General features: G+C 38.8%; 1 protein-coding gene across 1 annotated transcript in view; it reads right to left on the bottom strand.

The window, feature by feature from the left end:
• Positions 1-22,946, bottom strand: part of HAAO (3-hydroxyanthranilate 3,4-dioxygenase) — a 31,078-nt gene extending 8,132 nt beyond the window's left edge. Inside the window, exons 1-6 of the mRNA XM_010011077.1 lie at positions 22,849-22,946; positions 18,920-18,998; positions 10,303-10,386; positions 9,149-9,255; positions 6,268-6,357; positions 5,581-5,624 (exon numbers count right to left, since the gene is read on the bottom strand). Of these exons, the coding sequence (XP_010009379.1) occupies positions 5,581-5,624; positions 6,268-6,357; positions 9,149-9,255; positions 10,303-10,386; positions 18,920-18,998; positions 22,849-22,928 (484 nt within the window). The 5' untranslated portion in view covers positions 22,929-22,946. The remainder of the gene's footprint in view (positions 1-5,580; positions 5,625-6,267; positions 6,358-9,148; positions 9,256-10,302; positions 10,387-18,919; positions 18,999-22,848) is intronic.
• Positions 22,947-23,540: the final 594 nt, after the last annotated feature.

The raw sequence follows: 23,540 nt of genomic DNA, 5'->3' as shown, positions 1-23,540 counted from the left end.
AAAATACTTTTGCAGTAAAGAAATACAGCCCCTTCAGAAGGAGATCTCACCAGCCAGAGGAAAGGGAATAAATTAGAACAACAACATTGCAAGTCTTATGCTGTAATTCTGTTTAAAGGCTTTTCATATCTAGCTAGGTCAATGTGATTAAGAATGATACATAATGACAACGTTCCAATCCTAAAATCAAGAGTATTAATTTTTGTTTCTGAACCTGTCTTTTATATAACTGCGGGCACTTCATTATTCGTCTCTGCATAACTTCTGCTTCCATAGGAGAGGAATGTGATATTTCATTTTAAAAAGTGTTCAGACCTCGCTACATTTGTGCAACAAGGATTTGTACAGCACATGTGAGCTATTCCTACCAAACAGTCTTAGAAACACTAGTGAAAATGTCAGACTGACTCCATTAGTGAGTTTTCTGTTTCAGATGTTGCTGTCTGGGGAGCATTTAAGAGCGTAAGGAAGAAAAAAGCTGTCTTATTAGAGAAGACATACCTGCTGTGAAACTGCTCTGAGCTTCATAGCTCTTAAAAATATTAGGGTTTTCTTTCCACTAAAGTCTGAACAGAAAGGAAAACAACTTTATAAGGCATTTTTTCCAATTTCCCTGATAGGATTATTATATACATTATCTACTAAAGGTCAGTAGTGACTTGGTTCCCATGGTGAAGCATTACGAGAGCCCCTGAAGATTACAGTTTATGTTCTGCCTTTCTTTGAGGAGGCTCAGCTGAGAATACTGTGGGAGAAGCAGGCTTCTTCCTGGAGATTTTTGGGCCTGTTTTTGTTTGACTGTTGCAATTTGCAGTTCTGGGGTCTGGGAGCCTGAAGTTCATTAGGCTCCCAGAGAACATGCAACCTGCAGTTTTGGTTTTGGGATGATGCGTTGTAGTTTGGGTTTAAAAAGTTTGGGATTAGAAGTTTTGATATGGCAAATTGTAGCAGCCATACTCCAGATGTTGTAATTCTACTTTATTTGTGCATTAAATGTTGGTGATAGGTTGGTTTGTCCAAGCTTTTCATATCCAGTGCTGGCTCACTGGAGACCAGTGCAGTGAGGAAAATTGTTAATATGATGGGAGATGAAATAGATGAAGCCAGTGAGAGATTATATGGATATGCAGAATTGGAGGTGTACATTAGATGATTATGTTCCCTTCTACTCTTTGCAGTCCAAGTGGGCTTCAGGAGAGATATGAAAATGACTTGGGAGTTACTTAAAGCATTTAGGTATGACGGGATAAAGATGAACGGTGTAGTTATGTTGGCATTTTTGCCAGAATAGAGACCATAAGGATGATGTGAAGAAGGAGTATATTCGAGTTGTTGATAAGTTATCAGGACAGTGCTTCAGAGAACTGTACAATGATGGTGTGTCTAGACAGTTTAAAACAAGTGTTGCTCTTTGTCAGTTTGAATACTGTCCTACCCTGGAGACCTCCTGGTGGTTGTTTGCCAGATAAATTCCCTAGAGGAACACTCAATATCTAAATGATTATTTGCTTTTAATACAAGTATTCAAAGCAGAAACAAGTAATATAGAAGGAGCAATCTATCTAGATACGTTGGAAGTCCTTAAAAGATGAGAAGAGAATCAAAAAGAATCAAACATTCGGTTTTCTAAACAGCTTCATAGCAAATAAAACTTTAGGTTTTTCTTATTTTCAGCTATTAACACTCTTCTCTTTTGATCTGCTTGTTTTTACACACCAATGAAATGAGACTACAGAGGTTGCACTGGATTAGCTACAGAGGATTAACAGCACAGAAGCTGATTGTTACAGTGCTGAGTTCACCCTTGTGACTTGTTTAATAGCACTTCTGAAACCAGAAAACATTTGTTTATAGACCATGCCCTTGGCTATATGGTATTTCTACTCCAACTGACTGAAGAAAGCAGCCGGTTTTTCGTACTCTTTCAGACCCTTAGGTTTTGTCTGCTCTGAATCACAAGCATCAAACTGTGCTGTATTCGAGCAGTACTAACCAGATTTTAAGTTGAGCCTATAAATTACCCTAGATACACCTCTAATTGAGGAAAGCTTTGCTAGTGAAGTCACTACAGGACTGGTTCTTTTTTGTATTGTAGATCTGTATGTCCACTGACAATAAAGCTTTCATGGGAATTCAAATTTCATTCATAATTAGAAGTAGACTAATTTGGATAAACAAACCCTGCCATTCTGCCTACACCACTAATGTTCTTGAGGATAATTTTTAAACGGGCTTAACCTAGGAAATGTCTTTTCTTGCACTTTTCCCGATCCAATTTCAGATGAAAGAAGCCTGGATTAGTTCAGTGAGCATGGCAGAATAAGCTTTTGAACTTCTGGATACTTCTGTGAACAATATTCAGCCATCACTGTTTATTAGAATGAGGGTTTGTCTGTCTGAACTGTCTTTGTCCTCTTGAGTGTAAAACTGGGATGAAATAGAAATCATGAGAGGACCTTGCTTCCAGCCAGATTCAGCAGAAAGTTACTCTACAAGAGTTGCTTTGATAGTCTGACTCTTCATGTCAAAAACTGTGTAAACCAACCCAACCTATATCCTGAATATATTCACCCTTATTTATAATAGGAGGGTGAGCTTTCTCAGGCTTTGTTTCTACATGTGGCAACAAAAGAAGTGAGTAATTCAGTACAAACCAGTGCCAGAGAAGATGCCTCAAGTAAGGATTGCATGCAATACATGCTTCTGATTATATTTCATCTCATGGTATTTGAGTTGCTCTTCTAAAAACATATGTTTTTAATAGCTACTGCTTTCTCTTCATATCTTCTGAGTACCCTGCTTTCTGAGGGACTTGCTCTGTTGTTGGCTGAGTCAGAAACCATAAATAAATCAAGAAAAGCTCAGGACTTGGGTGTTCGGTGGTTTTTTAAAAGCAATTGGAGCTTGATTGATTCCATTTATAACTTTGCTCTATGAGTGAGGTGCAATCAAGGGTTTCGTTTGAAATGTTTTCCTCCAGTTTTGTTCCATCTCCCTTAAAAAGGTGAGGCCCTTGTTCAGGCTTATATAGAGATGAACCTGAGAGTGTTTCAGTTGGCACTTTTAAATGGATGGGATTCTGGGGTTTCAGAGGAGAAACTGAAAGAAGAGGCTGAATGCCAGCCCCCTGCACAGGCCAGCTCACATCTTGTTAAGATATATCTGAAGCGAAACATCAGGAGAAACTGTTGGTAGCTTGTTATGCGTTACAAGCATCATGCTGGTAGTTGAATTCTAGTTCTTAAAGACAACAGGAGCTGCTGAGGGAATAAATCCAGAGCATGATTTCTCTGTCAGTTGAGTATACCTTCAGAAGGAACATATCACCAGCTTACTCACATCTCAGTTTGCTGGTCTGGGTTTTTTTAAACGAAAGTCTCACTGACAGGAGCTGCTAGCTGAAAGTTCTGTAACCAAAAAATGTGGAGTATTTTCCTGGTGTATAAGATATCATCGAGACTTTGAGCTTCTTATTATCCATAAGAACTGAAAATTGGGGAACTGGAGCTGTTCCCCAGGCTGAAAGCCTGCCATGTAGCTTCGTTTTGCTTACAGCAGGAGTTAAGCCAGGAGTGTTTCAAATATTTCTTGTCTTGACTTGGTGGTTAATCCAAGAGGAGAATCCATTCAGGGGTGAAAGATGTATTGATCTCTGAGCACAATAATTATGTTTACTTGTTTGTTTTTCTTTTCTTGTCTTGAAAAACCCTCTTTTTTCATTTTTAATGGAACTCTCTCATGCCTTTTGGGCTTTTTACAGCTTTTGAATAAATTGCAATGAAAGAGCTTCTGTACTGGATTTATCAATAGCAGTTTCTCAGAGTTCTGTGTTCAAACGCCAAGTGTCAAGATGTATCGTATCTTCTGATTGTCAGGTTATTTAGCTCTAATCTGAAAAAATATTCACAATATAAATCTTTCACGTTCTTTTTTTCCTGTACTGATGTAAATAATTTGTTACTGACACATAAGCTCTCAACTGGGACTGCTGAGGGATGCTTATTGGAAATCACTGTATCGAACAAGGATAGTATGTTCAGTGAGATGGTACTTTTTTTATTACAGCAGCATCTAGAGGCTTCATCTGAAACTGTATTTCCTCTGCTAGACTATGTGAACACACAGCGAGAGACAGCATCTGCCCTACCTATGCCCCCACTCCCTACTCAAAACCCCAACTAAACCAAACCATCAACACCCAACCATGTCACGCAGGTGACATGCTCAAATTAAAATAAGATCAAATTAAAATAAACACATTTTGATGGTTCATATAAAGAAAATTAAGGTCTTGATGAGATTAAGGACAACTGGTTCCAAAACCTTTTTAGAGAGGGGAAGGGCAATTTAACCTGTGGCGAGAGCTATGGAATTTAAGTGACTGAAGGATGACATTAAAGTTTGTCATGCAGTTGTAAGAGTAGCGTACCTGGGTATTAGAGCTGTGCATGTGTGCACATACAGTGCACCTTAGCCTTAAATTTCCTGGTTGGTGCAGGATGTGCACCAGTCAGTCATTTGCCTACATGAAACAACAGACTGATTGGAAATGACAAACTCAGTAGAGCAGTGGGATTGACTCAACTGGTGGCCTTCACAACAGCATTTGGTTAACTGGTGCAGGAACTCTCCAGGTGGGAATCTTGGGCTGTACTGGAGATCCCAGAGGCAGCACCTGCTGCACTTAAGCTGATTAGTATTTTTCCATGTTTTGATTAAGAGCCTAGCAATGTCATGGAGACTTTCCAGGTAGTTCCTGCAACAGAACTGACCAGGCTGCACTGAACTAAAACGCTTGCAAATAGTCCATAGAAACACTTACTGCAGGTGCAGAGACGGTCACATAGTGTAGTCTTTTGTGCATAGAAAAGACAGGTGGGTGGTATTTTGTACCTAGTTTATGTTAATTGACAGCAATGGATCATGCACACGCTGGATGTTCATGTGGAGCTGGGGCCAACAGGATTGTAAGATTTCAGCAAAATAAGTTTCCCACTGAAGGTAGTGTTGCAATAGAGACTTTGGTTGCCATGTAGAAAGCAACCATGTTGGAGACATCTGATTCCTAAAGATACTAATAGATTTGTTTTCTTTGACAGTCTCTCTGTGTCCTATGTCTCCTTCCCACACCCTCAAAAGAGGAGTTATGACTGGACTATTTGCTCCAGTGTGGAAGTTGCAATCACTATCCACAAACAGAAGCAAAATGAAGAGTAGATCACAGTGTATAGTTATAAGGAGTAAAAGTACATATAGAATGTGTAGGTTCAACTCACAAAAATCTCGTTCTGCACAGTCAGAAATGCAATTTTGTTAGTATAAGGCTGGAATGGCATGCAAGGGTACAGAGATTTAGATTTTTACATTGTGCAGTTACCTGATAGGTCAGTATGATGGCATCATATGGGCAACCAAGCGTGTGTATGGATTTTACTCATGGTTTGGGGTAATGGAAGGAATTACTTCCCAAAGTATCTTTAATTTACATAATAAGAACTCCAGAAATGTGGTCATTTTCTGTGGAGAGGATCACTGCTGATCAATGAGCAATTTTCTTATTCAGAAATGAATTTGCATTACCTGGATTTGGTTTTCCAGTTTGATATTGTCTTGAATTGAAAAACCTGGAATAGAAAACATTTAAACACCAGTAAAAAGTCATGTTCATGGTCTGTAGGTTAACAGATACTAGGCAGTAATACTGGCCATTAAGCTTTGTGCTGAGAATGGATGTGTCAGATCCTCAGCTGCTATCACTGTAACTACAGAGGGTTTGTCTCAAAGTCTTCCAAAATTTCTGTCAATAAACAATTTCCTTGTTCATCTTTAGGAAACAATAAACAAATCAATTGCTGATACTCACACATTTCCTAAAAAGTGGCTCTCTTTTGCCACAGTCCTGATTATTCATTATTAATATCAATTGAAAGTACAGGGATTAAAGCAAGAGTGAAAGAAGCCCCAAGGCAATTTAGTGTTTTACCTGGTTAACCTAGCATCAATCAGTGTTAATGTTTCATTCAGTTCTGGTTGCACTTAGCAGAAGTGTGCTTTCCCTTGTTCAAAAACTATGTTCCAGACAGATGTGGGGAACCCTTGATATGTACAAGATATGATTAAAAATTTGTAAAGCAGCGATTAAGTTTTAATAAGTCTGTGTAAAATGCAGCGTAAATCGAACCTGAACTGGGTAAGTCACAGACTGATGAAGACCTATTAGATCATTTTAACCATTCTTCTAAAATTTCCACAGGGAAAAAAACTTACTCTTGAATTATTGGTGCAAGTTGAGTGCCAAGGTCTTCACAGTGAAACCATTTTTCAAAGAGGACATTAGCTGAATCTCCAACATAGTATCTGACAAAGTAAAACCATTTGTTAATCCTCTTATTAACTAACTGATCAGGCCTTTTCAGGCTTTTCAAGAAAATAGCTACTTTATGTTGTATACGAATGTGATATTCAGAAGCCTGGGGTACTTTGTCCTGAAGAATGGTTATATTTAGGGAGTCTGTCTGTTTCCCTGGTTAGCTGACTTGGTGGGTGGGATGCTCAAACTTCTGTGGAGGGCCTTGTAGTTCTCTTGATCAGCCACAGATAAGTCACCAAATTCCTTTAAGCAAACTTTCCATATTTAATCCTAGGAAGGATTGGTGCCATAGTCCCTTGGGACCAGTAACTCACTTTGGATGTAGTTACTTCAAAACTAACTGTCTCCAAATACCTTTTCCAGTAAGCACTTCCATGCAGCTATGACATAAATGCTTGTATTTAAGAGAGTCAGCTTGCTTATTGCCCATGCGTGGCTGGCAAGAAAACAAGGTGGCTTCTGGACTTGGTATCAAAAACATAGATGGTTGTCTCCTGTGTAAATTTGGGAAGTGTTGTTTAGCTCACCCATCCGAAGAGGAACTTAGTGCTTCTTGCATTATTTTATGTCTTGAAAAGTAAATATTGTGCTGAGATCAACGAGCCAAGGTTGCTCTAATCTATGGAATGGCACATACACAATTTACCTACAGATTTAAAAAAGATGGCATGGATTGGCAAGGCAGTGATGCTCTAGTACAGTCATATTTTGACTGAGTGTATTTAGGTCCTATGTGCCCTTTTAGAGGGAAACAATGATACTGTGCACGTTTTTGTATTCATGACTGTCATTTGCATCTATATACATGTTGTCCATAAACTTCCTAAGAGCTCTCTGTCTCCTCAAGTTTTGCAAAATCAGGTTCCATGGAAAAGAACAAAGTTATTAATACCTCCAGTATGGGAAAAGCTGTGCTACAAGCACAACCTTTGAACACAGAGAATCTACAGACAAGACAAGAGGTTACAAATGTCTTGATTGGGGAAAGGCTTTGCACCTGGGAAAGACTTTGCACCTTACTAGGACCACACAACTAACATCAGACTTGGTTGTTCCTGTATTTGTTTGCCATAGGATTAAGATTAACTAGTGGGCTTTTTTCTTATAGCACAAAGCATGTAATCATTACTTAGGCTGAAACACTGGTGCAAGATACTTATTCTTCACTAGTATGGTAATCAGCATGCTGGAAGCTCTGATTTATGACTGAGACTTCAATGCAGGATAAATAATGGAACAGTAACATAATATTAGCCCTTGAGTCAGCATACTTCAAAGTTTATTATGACTTCTTGTACAGTGCTGCAGATGGCTGGGAGGAAGGTGGTTTGAGAAGATTAGAGGTTCTAGTCATAAATCCCAACCAATCTCTCCCAATAGCACACAGAGAGACAATGTAGGTTCAAAAGTATATGATTGTTCTCTTCCAAAACTTCAGGTGTCTTTGTTCATCATGTCAGTATGAAAACAAGCACACTAAACCCAGTGATTTCTCTTCAATTAAGAGTGTGCTTTGTTAATACATTTTTCTTCCACCTGCAAACCATAGCTTTTAGTTTAATTTCTCCACAAAAGCATGACTAATTGGACTGCAAATCTCTACATCTACCTGGGATCCCCGAAAGACCATTTGACATTTAACTCCTACCATTCATGGATTTCGTGTTTAGGTTATTTTACCTAAAGTTACCTAAAGCTACTTATGTTCCTTAATTACAAATAAACACTGTTATCTGAGTCACTGGCCAATTGTTTCCAGCTTAAAATTCCTTTTTAATCATGTAAGTGTTCACAATCCACAGAACTGCAATGAAAGGAAGAAAAGGCACAAGGGCACAGATGAACAATGTTTTAAGCAATCTGTATTTCTCTTTAGCTTGGAATCCAATCGGGTGGGTTTTGGGTTTTGTTCTTTTTTTTACTGATTGGGTTTTTTTTTTGAATGGTTCCTTTCTTAGTTTCTTATTTCTTTCTTTAGCCTCTCTGGTTTGAATGAAAAAGTCTATCTTTCTGCATATGTGACACCACCCATATGGCAACCAAAAAGATAGGCAAAAGGACAGAAATGGTACATTAGATATTACTGCAGTTTAGCATCTTTATAGGTTACATGAATAGCTGTAGACTCTCTTTTGTCAACTGTTATCCAGTTAATATTAACACAGCTTTTCTAACTTAATGTTACTACTGTGACTTGCCTTCTTAGATTTATGAATTCTTGTACAGGACAAGGCTTAGTCCTGCTCCCACTAGAATACAAAGTAAATCTCTCATTTCCCTGAGGAGATTGTTCTGATAAGGCAATAATAGCTAAGCAGAGGCGTGCACAATGTAGAGGGGTTAGTGTTAAGAAAATTTACTTATGTTTCCAGCTTCCCACACACTTGCCAAGAAAGCTTCTTCATCATTTTGCTTTCAGTGCTTACAAAGGGATGAATATTCTTTTTGCCAGAATTGATAAACTAGTAATTTTTTATTTGTGTTACAGAGCTCTCAGATTTTAAAACTTAAGGTGATACGAGTAGCTAATACATAAGTAGATAAAACTACAACCTGCATTTAAGACATTTCAACATGTTCGTTGCTTAACTGAATGAAATGCTAAATGAAATCTCTGTTTATGTGTGTATAGATAAATAGATGTGTGTATACAATTAGTACAAAATTTCCAGTGTGAATGTGATAAATTGTCAGGAAAGTAAAACACAGTATTGTATTGACATGAGAAATTAGTTTATATGGCAAATCCTAAGAGATTACCAACAGTTTATACTTCACCTGAGCCCATCAATTTCTGTCTTTAGTCTTTCCCTCTCAATCACAAGACCCATAGTGTTTGCGTATCTCTGAGGAGAATGAGGTATCCTAGCAGGTAGGAGGAACATCTGTTCAAAGAAATGGGAAAGCATCAGTGTCAGGAAGTCTTTGTTCTTTGTGTTGTCCTTCCCCTGCCCTGCAACCTGCAAAATCCTCTGCTCTTTGCCCCTACTCTGTTGATCCTGTGTTGCCAGTCATTACAATTTCTGGCTGCAAAACTAAACTAATGACTGTGCTTTACCAGGACTAGTGTCAGTCTTCCCACTAAGGATATTGTATGCTCCTTTTTATTAATGCTTCTGGTACATGCCAAGATGTCAGCTTGATGCACTTCTCCAGTGTGAAGTCTCACTGTTTATAGGTTTGAAAATGTAGATTTTCTTGACTGAAAATGTCATAATAATTTTAATGACCTCGAGTTACTGAGTCTAATATGTCTTCCATTTTAAAGGCTGGCCCTGCTAGATCTAATAATCCTTTCAAAGACTGAGTGCAGTTCAAGCTTGTGACAATAATAATGAGTGGCAGTTGTAGTGCATCTAATAACCTGTAGTATTACCAAGTAAAATATCTAGTCACACTCATTAAGAGCACTACAATCTATGCTTTAGCAAGTCCACGAGTATAAAGAGAAACAACTGAGTGCAGCTGGGTATATGTTATCCATAAATTGTTCTTTTTAAACCATTTTTGTATTGTGGTGGTTGCAGAGGCTGGTTGTGAGGACTCAAGAAGGTTGAAAATAGCCCAATCTCTTCACTTTCTAAGTCCTAGGCAGTTTGCTTAATGGCATGTTTAGGTGAGTGAGCAGTATGTACCTGACAGTGTGTAAATAAGACTGATCCACTAGATTCCACATGGCAGATTCCATGGCATGCAGGGAACAACAGCTCCTCTCAGTGTATTGCTGACTATCTGCATGGGTATCCCAAATGCTCAGAAAGATTTTGATGTGTTATTGAAATCAGGAAATGTTGAACACGGTGTTAATTACATGGATTCTGCTATACTGCATCCAAGGTATTTCTCTGGCACAGCAGGGATAAACTGATCTTTAAATCCTTTCTATAAACTATTCACTTAACAACAATAACAGAAAAACAACCCTGTTTTACCTCCCCTTCTCGGATGACTATGTCTTTTCGTTTCCCATTTTCAATTATCTTCAAACACATCTCTCCTTTGACCTGGTAAAAAAGCTGAAGGAATAGGAAAATAACATTAAGGTAACTACTTCAAAACATTCTGTACTTCATATTCTGTATATAAAGGATACATGTATAGATACATTCAACCTTAATTGCAAATATTTGCAGAATTTTTTTTACAATAAATAGACTCCAATCTTTGTTGATTTGAAAATGTTACTAAACGTATTATTTCCATTATCCTGTATATATTTGACAAACTAAGAGGTCTGTAACTGCTTACAGAGCTATTCTGGGAACCCAGTGGAATTCCATTGTGCTGTCTTTACTTCTGGCATTACTCTTTGTAGGGATGGGATGTTATGGGTCAGATCTCTGCTAATTACACAGTATATAAAGATTCATTTTGGATATAGCAGAATCTTCACTATTGCATTCAGTCAAATTAAATGTCACTTTTCCAAACAAGCTCCAAACGCACAGGATTTTTGGGTGTGTGTTTTAATTTTTTTAATGGAGCTTTCTCATTTGGGAATAATTGCTTATTTGGAAGCTGTTCTGCTTTTTTTCTACAGATACTCTCGAAGCCCAGCAACAGCTGCTGCTCTTCCTACTGTGTATGGAAAAGGATCACATTTGAAGTATGTATTCCTTCTACCTGACAGGAGGTTGTAGTGAGGTGGGGTTGGTCTCTGCTCCCAAGGAACAAGGGATGGGACAAGAGGAAACGGCCTCAAGCTGCCCCAGGGCAGGTTTAGCTGGAGCTGAGGGTGCCCAGAGGGTGCTCAGGCATTGGAACAGGCTGCCCAGGGCAGGGCTGGAAGGGGAATCACCATCCCTGCAAGTGTTCACACACCGTGTAGATGAGGCCCTCAGTGGTTAGTGGTGGCCTTGGCAGTGCTGGGTAATGGTTGGACTGGATGAGCTTAAAGGTCTTTTCCAACCTGGTTGAATCTATGATTCTATAAGGACAGACCCAGTGAACCCATAATTCTGTCTTCAGTGACCTTTCTACAGCTCTGTTTTCATAGTAGCTTTGCTGGGGCTCTGAGGTGCACAGATCTAGCCTTATGTTTCATGGCAGGACTGTGCTATGATCTGTAAGCAGGTCTCTCTTTGACCTGGAATAATGGGCACATTTTTCCTTGTTTTATGTAATACAAAGTCAACTTTACTTTTCTGCCACTTTGCGAAACTTCTATATGCTCTCCTTGTTCTCTTTGCCATATCTAGAAACCAAATAGATTAATTCATATAACTGCTAGTGCAGCTAAAATTGTCTGATACATGATTAAAAAGTTAGAACTATAATGAAAATAATTTTATTTATAGTAATTCACTACAATTTCCTTAGCAAAATGGAAAATAAATAGGGGAAGGAAAAAAACACTGAAGTGTATGAAAACCCCCAAATAAACCTCTTTCAACATTAGAAAAGCTTAATCCATTTTCTGAATGAGCATTGTTACCAAAAGAGTTTTGAAATTTTAATACATGCCCTTGAAAATTCACCTTTATGAACATAAGAAAGAATAAATATGCTGCTGAGGGAATGAAACAGTAGAAAGAACTGAAGATGTACTGGAAAAGGGCTCATGCTGAGAGCTGTTACACAAAAGTTCACCTTGTGCCAGGGACATCCCCATGGATAAATAAGTCCTGTCTAGATGGCCACTGTGCCAAGCTACTTCTCCTCCTTGTACTCCATTTCCCCAGGTTCTTTCCCTGTCATTTTCTCTGGTGTTATTGAATGACCATATGAAATGCTGTAGTAGCCCTTGTTACTGAGTGTGTTGGGCAGGACTAACTGCTCACTGTACATCATCAAGTGATTTCAGTGGGGAAGTGTTCTCTCCTTCATTTTGAAACAGACTCATCTCACACCATTAGATCCTGATGGATAATCACACAGGCCACTGGTAATATGGCACTGGTGAAGCTGAAATCGAAAGATTCTATTTGAAAAGTTGAGCTTTGGAGTGTTACCTTCCCTGTAACTACCAAGGGAGCTATTCCTGAACATGCACAGGGGACATTTAGGAGAGAGAAGGCACAACAGAGGCAGAGGTTTATTCTGGTAATGGAAGGCTGGAGAGGGGAAAGGGCCACCCAGTTCACCAGTCGAGCATCACAGTGATAAGGAAATATTCTGAACAGTAAATTTTGAATGAAAAGGATTGTTTTGCAATGGGAGAAGAGGAGTGAGTTGGGCTACGCATTGTCAAGGAAAGTGTTCTTCTGACTGCATTTAAATAGTACCTTTCACTGTAAATTATGGCCTATTCTTCAAAACTTCGAAAAATGTCTGAGTCCTTCAGTTATCCATAAATCATCTGATGTAACTGTGATCAGTACGAGTGGCTGTAACCACTGGGTCTACTTCTGTTCTTCTATTATACCCTGAACTTTTATCAAGAAAACTGACAACTGTTTAATACCTCAGTAGTTACAGCCCATGCCCATCTCACAGGACAGGTTGGCAATAAACTACTATACTATTTTCTGTGCTAGAATGTTATGGTTTTTCCTAAATGCTGACTGAGCTCTGCCTCCTGGGCAAACATAACCTTTTTCTACATATCTCCTGGAAAAATAGACAAATACACATGCATATATAGGCAAGCTTCATAATTGGTCTGTTTTTAATGGGATAATCTGGTATCTATTCACCACAATAGCAGTGAAAACTGAGGAAATGTGCAACATTTTTACTCCATTAGAATCTTCATTAATGACAATGTCTCTTGTTACATGTAATATATGTATGTCCTTGTAGAGAAAAGCCTAGATTTCTGCATTGCTACTGCATAATAGGTCAAAATCAGACATGGATTTGTCTTTCTGGGTGGAAGATGTGGTTCAAGGAAGAAACAAAGGTGGTTCACTACTCGTTTTATCCCTTTTGTTACTAAATGTGCTGATTTGTTAATTACTATCCTTTTTATACCTTTTCTTCCTGTCATTTTCCAGACCTCTGCCTGTCATTTAGCTTTCCTGCTTACTATGTGGCATCTTCTTGTAATGATTATGTTAAAAAAACCTCCTTTTATTCTCTTATTCTCTTATTCTTGCCTCTAAAAGTTATTCTCTTTTTTGCAGAATGACATCCTCCTTCCTTACTCTGCTTTACCCTTCTCAATCATGCTTCAAACCTGATAGTACTGTGTTAAGCGACAGTGAAAGGCAGCATGACCAGTGCTGAATCATTGCCGAGTCTATAGATTGGTTTATCACTAACAAAGGGGTATTTCACTCAGTTACGAAGACTCATATAATAAATTATGCAGGCACTTCTGGGCACACTAGATGGGGATGCAGAGAGATGGGAGTTCACTGTTCCCTTCAGAGGAAGCATCACTGAAGCTGCTTGTCTTGGTAGGAATTCATTTCAATGGCATAATAGAAAGTGTGAATACTACCTTGAAAAGAGTGCTATCATCCCCACCATATTAACATGGTGAGAATTGTATTGCTACTTCATCCAAGTATGTGTGTCCTAGCAGAGTAAAGAGTAAAGAAGGAAACATGTAGTAGGGGAAGAACACAGAATTTATAACTGGTTTGTATAGGCCAATTGAAAGGTTCACTTTTTAATGTATAGCAATGTATACAATTTAATTTAGATCCACCTTTGATATCAAACTCTGCCTAGATGTAAGACCCCATAGCTCTCTGAGGGCTTTTGTAGCTGAGAGCTTATTCACAGACTTACAAAGATACCTGAAATTTTCAGGGTACTTTCAGTGCTGACTGCTTCTGAGACTGGAATTTGGGATTGCTCAGCCACTTCTGGGATTAGGCTCTGACTTGGCATATCCTGCCTTGTAGTGCTTTGCAGACTGGTAAGTACTAAATTAATTTGCAAAGCAAATCAAATTTGGATTTAGGAGTAGAGCCTGGGTGTTCTCCAGGCTTCAGCGATGACTATCTATTTGAACACAGAAAAAACCAATTCTCTCCCTTTCTCATCACAAGGTTTTTCAGCCCTGGAAGTCTGGAAGGCAAGCACTGAGGAAGGTAAAGAAAACTATGTGGTGGGGTCTTGTGGTTTGGGGTTTGGTTTTGTTTTTCTCCTCTGCTCATTTACATGTCATCTATGAACCCTGAGTACTAGCCAAAACTCATCCCAACAATATTTCTGAAGACACACTCTCTTCCTGATGTAAAAGGATCATCGCTCCTATTACTTAGTTTCTTACTAAAATATTAAAAAAGTTTTCACCAGATAAAGGTAGGGGGATTTTAATGTAAAGAAACAAAAAGGTTTCTGTTGCTTTGCTGTGACTTGTGCTTTCAGTTTTATTTGGGAAATGAGTACCACAAACCTACCTATTGGAAGGATCACCTAGTCCCTTTTCTTCTCCTTCTAATATCCCCTTACAATGCAAAGGGAGAGTTGAGGTGCTAGGGAAGAGCATGCTGACTAGAGAGCAGTGTATGCAAGAAGGAGGGGGTCAGGCTTCATTTAAGCAGGTAATTTGTCAGAAACGAGTGTATGTGTGAGGGGAAGAAAAGAGAAATCAAAACTGTTTAGAGAAACTCATGAGCTGTGGCAGCTGTGACCTCCAATCTGTATCACATTTTGAAGCAAGATGTACTATAGATCAATCAGACCATGTAAACATGCTAGAAGAAGCTGAAGAGATTGTTCAGCGTGATCAGAGGAGAGGGAATTTCTGTTCTGAGAGTCCTCTTTGGAGCTGCAGTGTCAGGGTGTTGATCTGTGGGGGCTGCATCAGTACTTAGGTGGCTCTGTCCATAGGAAACAACTTAGGTGCTGAGTGCAGGAGCTTAGGATAAAATACACACAGCACAATCAGTAGCAGGGCTTTTAAAACCAAGCGGAATATTGTGCCAATGCAAATGTGTTGCAGGTGGTAGAAGAAAGGCTGATTTGAATTGCTGTGCATGGAGCTGCACTGGTTTATGTAAGCTCAACATCAGAGTATAAATTCTTAAGAAAGCAAAGTCGAGTAGTTGCGATTCATTGCGTTGAAGTGGTGGACTGAAGTGAGTGAAGAGACAGGAGCCTAACAACTCCTGTGATCCCAGATTGCTGGTGTATCTCACTTTCTACCAAAGCAGCCCGTGTGATGCAGTAAATAAAATCTGATGGTTTTTTACTATAGCTAAACTTTGTTATGATCATAGGCTTTGTCTGTTGTTACCTTCCTCCAGAATATACAGCCCCCTCTAGTTTTCATCTACCTTATTTCTTTGGAAGTTACATGATGAATTTTTAAGATAAGATTAGGAGGTTCTCTCCCCAGGCTTTACAAGTAAGCACAAATGCAGTAAATACACCATGAAGTCTGCGAGCTGTGTAAGCGCTGAAACTCTTTGTGTCATAAATGCTACTGTACGATGAGAAGTTCAAGAGACAAAGGTATGTTGAGACAGTTCCCTGGTATCTGGAATGCACCTGGTACCCGGAATGCACCTGGTACCCCATAGCCATGAGGGGTTGAGCATCCTGTCAGGGCCACTCAGAAGCTTTCAGTGGTCTCATCAAGTTGACTACACAAGACTTGTAGTCACTAGTCCATGTCATCCAAAGATCTCTTGAAAAGAGAGATACATTGGAATAATGATTCATCTGAAAAACTCACTCTATAGTGCAAACACTTTATTTTTAGTGCATGTCAAGAAAGTTGTGTCTGTATAGCTATATAGGTTCCTTCTCACAGCAGGGTTTTTGCAATGTTTCAACACAAGAGGCCTTTCCCAAAGTATTTCAGTTTCATTTTGAGGATGACTTTAATGTAGAGGCGCAGAACGCCCAAGTAGGTGCTTGTTGACTCCCTCTCTGTTTTGATGGAGAAGGGAGTAAGGGGCAATTTAACTTTTACAAATAAGAAAAAGGGTGACTCTGTCATAGTGGTAAAGTCAAGCCAAACAAGGTGAATGATTTACCTCAAGGTGCAGCTTGATTTGGCTCCTTACAAAACCTGTCCAATGGCAAAAAATGTCCCAGGTATGAGGCAGTAGTTTGGTGCAGAAGGATGGCGAATAAGCAGTGCATAGAAAACTAAGAAGGAAGAGAAATACTACAGAGAAAACTAAGAGGAAGAAAATGTTGAGTTACATATTTAGGAAACTCCTGCTTGCTGAGAGGAAAAAAAGTTGTGCAAGACTGGCTGTTATTTTCACCTAAATGGCTGTTCAGGAGCCAGCCCTAAAAGGCTTTGAAGAGAGTCCAAATCAAGCCTCCATTTTTTTCTCATAATTAGGCAGTCAAAACTGTTATTCTTGATGCACCTGCATGTTAACAGTGCCAGCAGAGAACAGCTTGGGAGTGAGAGGATGCTCCTAACCCTTATCTCTGCATGTGAACCCCTTGCTGCTCTGAACTCCAGGCTGGCAAGCACAAGTTGTGCCACAGGACACGCTATAAGCTGTGTGATAACAGACAGAAAATAATGAGTGAACAGATACAAACAATCCTAAATTTAGCTTTCTTTTCTAAACCAACCCTTCTTTGCTACCAGAATAATACTATTAGAATGCTATCAGCTGCATTTGCATAAAGGATTTGTGGGTTTTCACTTTGTGATTTGGCCTTTTAATAGAATTCCTATAAAGTTTGTCTTCCAAATTGTCACTCAGAACTATAAATGACCTTTTGCCTGCCAAAATAATGAGCTGATCATGGTTTTGAATGAGGTTTGGGTTTTTTTTTATCCCGAATCTAATTCAGGAATATGCCTGTTTACTAGGATACTCTGTCTCACGATTCTTCTCTGATGAAAAACATGGATTTAAATTTGATCACACAAAGGTGCAAATGTGTCTGATAAAAAGCTGTCGTAACATGTAATGTACGACTATCTTGTACCTCCATGAAAGTGACCAAAATTGGCTCATATGTTAAACTGCTATGTAATTGATTCCCACAGCAATGGGTCAGGGATGAAGGATAATCCAGTATGAAGTGGGAGATGCAGGGAGAGACAAGATTGTAAAGACAAGGACAAAAAGATCTATATATTTCATATTATAGTGCAAACTATTGTACCAGTTAAACTTCAGCTCAATTTTGTGTGTTCCTTTCTTAGTGTATAGCTCTAATCAATTCTTCAGAGCAAGAAATAAATTAATTGTGTTAAAACAAAAAATTTGACTTACAGAAAAAAGATATTTGGAATTGTCACCTTCCATCTGAACCTCAGTGTCATTGATCTTTACAGCAAAAGTCACTCTTTTTTAATGTAATATATAATACTTTACAATATTCCATAACAACAGTGAACAGATTAGCTATTCATCAGTGCTTTCTGAGCAGCCATGCTGCAGATGTGATTGCTCCTTTCCCAAGGACATAACCATGTTGATGAAACAACATTTTGTTTTCCCCAGCTAAGTATCTCTGGGATTTCCTTGTAATATAGAATGGATGCTAAACCCTTCTGGGTAGCAACAATCACTTTACATGCACTGCCCTGAGACCTGGTTTGCCTCCTTCCCAACTCGAGCAACCTGCCAGCGTGGTCCTGGGTGTTGCCAGAGCTCCCCCTGTGCAGCCCAATGGGAAAGGACATAATGGAGTGTGCTGGGTAACTTGGTAGGTGATGGAGGTGCCTTTATCCACAGCCACGGGTGGGCTGTGAGACCGTGGTGGCAATCCAAAGCAGGCAGGAGTCAGTGATAAGGTAGCATCTGCTCTTTCAGATACGGTTATAATGACTACAGACACCTGCGTGGCACAACTGTAACAGAGAAGTAACGAAGGCTGTTGTGAAATGCTTGGGTTGGCTGAGAAAAGATTCAGTGAGAAGCAAACACCTTTTAAAAGTGTTATTTTTAAAAGGATTTACTGAACTTGGCTCGCTTCTGCCTTGAACTGTAGACGCTGAGGCTGGGGCTTACAAAAGTACTTCCCTAAGGGTGCCTTCAGAGCCAGTTCAGATACCTCTGACTTGGAGAAGTCCTCAGGACAAGTAGACACTTCCATAAGAAAGGCAGTAAACAAGGTAGGTATAAATTGTTACATCAGATTGGTTTTTACTCTTTCTTCCTATATTTTGCATTTGGCACAATGGCTACAGATGTGCAGCAAAGGGGATTGATGTGAAAAGTATTTAGAGATTCTATTCTTTAGCGTTCCAACCCTGAATGGAAGCTGAAAATGCTGATATTTTCCCCAAAGTCCAGAAAAAAACCCACCATAATTTCAGGACAAACAAAATACTTAACTTTGGTGTTTTTAATTTCAGATTTACTTTTGAAATACAGATCAATCTCTTCTGCAGCAAAATATTACTTTAAAAATATCATTACCTTTCCAAAGTTTTGCTCCAAAATGTTAAAATGAGACATTTTGATGTGTCAGAACAACTTTCTCTAGTTTCCTGTTGTAAATGAATTATGGCAAAACAGATCGGATCTCATGTGCTTGTTTCAAAGGAAATGCACAGATGGTGTATGGTTCTGGTGAATGATTCTGTCTAAGTCTTTGAATAGATCTAATAAATACAACATCACTGAGGCTGGCTTTGCTAATCTGTAGCTGTAGCTTCAAAACTAGCTGCACTTTAATCATTACAGATCAATTAAAACAGCGAAACTTAAGCAGCCTATGGGTTACCTCTTCTCCTTCTTCAATATGATAATCCTTCCTTTCATTTGGCCCTCCAACAAACATCACACTTAATTGATGGTGATGCCTAGAAAAGAAATTGACATTTTAAAGCTACCTCCACTCCTGATGGTCTTTATTTCATACGAGATTATTTTTTTGAATACTTTGAGGACAGTGAGTCAGTGAAACAAGGCTGAATGACAAGCAACATCTAGAGTGAGAACTCAAGAGACTTTGAATGCATGTCTCTGCTCTGCGTCTGTCCTGCCGGGTGACCTGAGGCCAGCTACCTCCCTCCTGGTGTTTCAGTGCCTCCAGCTATGAAAAGGGAATGAGTTACCAACTGTGAAGAATGCTACATAAGAGGCTGGAAAATTTCTTTCAACCTGAGCTGATTGGATCAGGATCTGTAAAGGTAAAACACTTTTAAAGGTTAATAAAAGTAAAAACATACTCACCCCCCCATTGGTAGAATTACCAGGCATACAATGGAATTATCAGCTAATTTCTCTTCTATTTATACTGGTTTTGCTAAGGTGGAACATTATTATTGTTTCATTGTGGTTGTAGCTGATTCAGAAAAGGAAGTTCAGGCCCTTTATCTTAACTCTGCCCCTTGTAAGAGAACAAATGAGCACTTCTCTCAGCTGTCAAAAAGAATAGATATAACCCCAATTATCTATCACTGCACTTACACTAATAAAAAGGTAAGGTAGCAGGTTTTCATTTGCTACAACCCCCCCCCGCCTCTCTCCCTTATAAATGGTGCCTGTGATTCAAAATTTGTTCTTAACCTCTTTTTGATATGAGAACTGAGGTGTGTTGACCTCTGCTTTTCAGTGAGGAGATTCTGGGCAATACTTGAGCTAACAGGAGATGCTAGTAACACAGAACCAGCAGAGCCATGTTCCCCCGCAACACGGAGAAGAACAATGTGTCTGTGTGTTAGCAGCTTGCAAGCCTTAATTGAGAGAAGCTATTCTGAATGGCTGAACATACATATTTGATCTGTTACCATTATCTTGTTTACTTTTTGGAGTATTAAAACAATAATAAGCAACACAGTAGAGACTAGTAAAGCAGAAATAACAAGCATTGAACGCCAAATTAATTGGTCAAATAAAAATCTAAAGAATTAAATTAGATTACAGTTCTTAAACTGATCATTTTCACTACAGGAAGCTGTATATATCATAGCACTTGGCTTCATGCATGTATCCTAAAATAAGGAACCGAAATCAGATCTGTTCGTACCATGCAGATTTAATGTTCGGTTTTGAGAACACCCTGTAATACTTCTGCATTAATAAACACTCCTACTAAAAAAGGGCAGGAAGACCAAAACAGTAACAGCACAGCTAACAATTAATGAAATAAATTCTAATCAACTCTGGAGAATAAAAGAAAGACAATGAAAAAAGACAAGAGAAAGGGTGTCTTGTATCCTGCTACTAAGAGGGGTTATTTTTTATCGAAACCCATACAGTTCTGTTACTAATTCAGTAATTAAAAGTGAAAATATTGCTCTAAAAATCACTGTGGCATAACTTGTTGTTTGGCAAGTCCGCCACTAATTCTGTTACCCTATGGATTTGGCTGGGTTTTACACAAGAAACAGGCAGCTATGGGTTAATCATTCTTATCACTAACAAGTATCTGATTACACCACCAAAAAATTCCAGCTATGACAAACAAGCAGGAACTCCAATAGGTTTGTTTGTCTGTATTGCTAAATAAAGTTGTCTGGTTAATACAGTTGGATTAAGTTAAGAAGAAAAACCTTAGGAAGGAAAGCAGTTCCAGTTCTGATGGCCAAAAAGCAGTTAGAGGATTGTAAAGGTCTCTGAGGTATGAAAATTACTTGATTATACATTTTTTAGAATGAGGTCCTAATCAATGGCCTATTAAGTTTTGTGTACTCTTATATTTCTCCTCTTAACGATATAAAGAAATTGATACCAGAAGGCATCTCAAGATCATGAAGAATCAGATAGTCCATAACCACAGTTAGGTCTCCTTATGGTAAGTATCAGATTCTTGAACTCAAAGAAGAGCTTTAAAAGTGCCATAGCTACCCTGTAAAATACATCTATGTCAAGGGTTCTGACTTTGCACTAATTGCTCATTGTTGAGGTTAACAAGCATTTAAACTTGCAAGGTAATGTCATTAAAATACATCTAGTTAACCTGCAGCTCTTACACTGTGTCCTTTTCTTGACTCCGATACAACTCTATGGAGATGGTGATCCAGGAACTGAAATCCCAAATAGGTATTTAACAGTTTTGATCCTCTCAAGTGTATGGAACACAACAGAATAAAAGCCTAGTAATAAATTGAGACACCAAAAATTCTACTGATTTGCTGTAAGACCTAGATTTTAACTGTTAATTCTCTCTTGAAATGTAGGATCAGAAGTTACTTAAATGTTTTGAGGCAGCTGCCTTCCAGTGATGTAGCAGGCAGTGAGATTTCCTTATACATCTCTACTCAGCACACAAGGGATCAAGCCTTTGAAAAAATGGTGGAAATCTATGAGTTACTTCTTGGAAAACTGCATTAAATCTTTTTGGAAAATTCTAAAGACACTTAGGTAGCACTAAAGCAGGTGGTGAGAGAATCCAGATAGTAGATGGCTTTCCTCTCCTCCCTCACAGGCTGAAGCTACATTGGGAAAATGGGATTTATTTTTTTCAATCTATGTATTTTTTATAACAAAAATTGTTCCTTGTTTCATTGTGCCTTCTTATAACATTCTTACAATGTTTATGGGGAAGACCTCTGATAGATGTCAAATTCCAGAGATACTTGAGGGTTACACAGAACTACTGGTAGGAGGTACAGAACAGCGTACTCAAATGATTCCTGTTACTGATGAGGAAAGAAAACCACGAATACTCCACATATGAAAACCACTAAAATTTTACTGCCACCATTGATAAGCTTTAGAAATGGATATGCTTTACAAAATGCTTCCCAAATCCATTTTTGAAATGAAAGAAATGATAACACTTACAATGACACCTCTGAATGGAAATTAGTATCGCTGGTACAGTACTGCCCATTCAGTTGCTGACTACAGGGAGCATTTCAGGGTAGGGCAAGAAGCCTGTTCATTGCTGCTTTCTTAATGATTCAAATTGTAAAGCAAGATTATTATTTTTAATTTAAAGCAAAAAAATAAAGCTTTTCCTTTTAAAACCTGGTTTTATATTACCCCTTAGAGAGAATCCTTTCTTATGAAAGCCTTCTGTATACACAGTTTTAGACAAAATATATCATCCTCAGCTTCACTGAGAATAGGCATGCTGTACAACTGCATAGTGCCCACGCTTTTTCCTTATATCAGTTGTCTCATTCAGAACACAGTTCATAGATTCAAGCTGCTTCTTCAGCCTCCCTGCCCTGGCCTTGACAGCTCTGGAAATGCCCTGGAAACCTACTCCTCTGGTGCCCCTTCCCTTCCTTTCTCCTTATCTTCCAGTGATATGTCCTACCAGTTTTGATTGCTTGTGCAGCTTTGGCTCCTCTGCGATGATGGAATGACTCTCAGCAGCTCTAACAACTGTTTCAAGTTGTAATTTGGTGCCACTCTGTGCTACTAAACCTTATCCTCTGCGGATGTGGATGCCACCTCCTCTGATTTCAATGAGTTTATTGTCACAAGGCCTGACACAAATCCCCTTAATTCAGTTTAACTGCCTACAAGAGACTTTAAGTTGAGGCAAATATACTGTGCTTGAGTTGATCTTTACAGCTTCTGCTGAGTTATTGCAAAATAGGTATCAGTCACTTCCTATTCTTTGAAACAGCATTCTGACTGCACTCTGAGAGGAACTACAGTTTCTTACTGATTTTACAATGTATGCATTTTAGCAGCTTTCTCTTATGGCTAAGACTATAGATCTAAAAAAGAAAAATAACTTCATTTACTTACATAAGCTTATTGCACACAGGTGGCAAAAAGGCAGATTTGTTATCTTCTATCCATTTTCTTACATTTACAAGGAGCTCCATGCTTCACCAGCTATGGGACTTTTGATGGGGATACTTGAGTTTGCAGAGGGCTTTTTCTGTGACCAAACTGCACGTGACCCCATCCCCACAGCTCAGGGGATTGGTTGGTAGAAGAGGTGTCTTCAGGCTTCAGTTGCAAAGGGGACGGGTCCATGAGTCAAAGGTCACTTTGTGAAGAGTTCTAATGCTCCAGCATCTTAGCTAATAATTGACTAATGTCTTTTAAATATGTATTTTCATCAAAGACTGATTCTGCCCATAGGAAGTTTCTTAATTCTCTTTACTGCATTGACTTGAGTTTACAAAAAGTGCCTTGTTACATAGACAAACCGAGAGCAAATTGGGCAAGACTTGGGCATCCACATCCTTCAAGTTTAACACAGAAACAGGTTTTAAAGCTAAATGCAAGTTGAGAGCAGTTGCTCAAAGTTTAGTTACATATAAAAAGTATTTTTATACATGCATAACTATATATAGGTAGTTCAGGCTTGGTAACAGAGCCTCATTTTCTTTTCAGCACCTCCCCTCAAACCTTCTTCAGCTGAATGTTTGGGGGGGTGTGTGTTTGAAAATAGTGGGATCTTCTTCTGCCAAATAGCAAAAATAAAGATG

Source organism: Nestor notabilis, unplaced genomic scaffold (assembly GCF_000696875.1).
Source record: "Nestor notabilis isolate BGI_N333 unplaced genomic scaffold, ASM69687v1 scaffold1663, whole genome shotgun sequence".
NCBI classification, from domain to species: domain Eukaryota; kingdom Metazoa; phylum Chordata; class Aves; order Psittaciformes; family Psittacidae; genus Nestor; species Nestor notabilis.
Note: the sequence above shows the minus strand (reverse complement) of the source record. Positions and strands in the feature narration are given on the sequence as shown.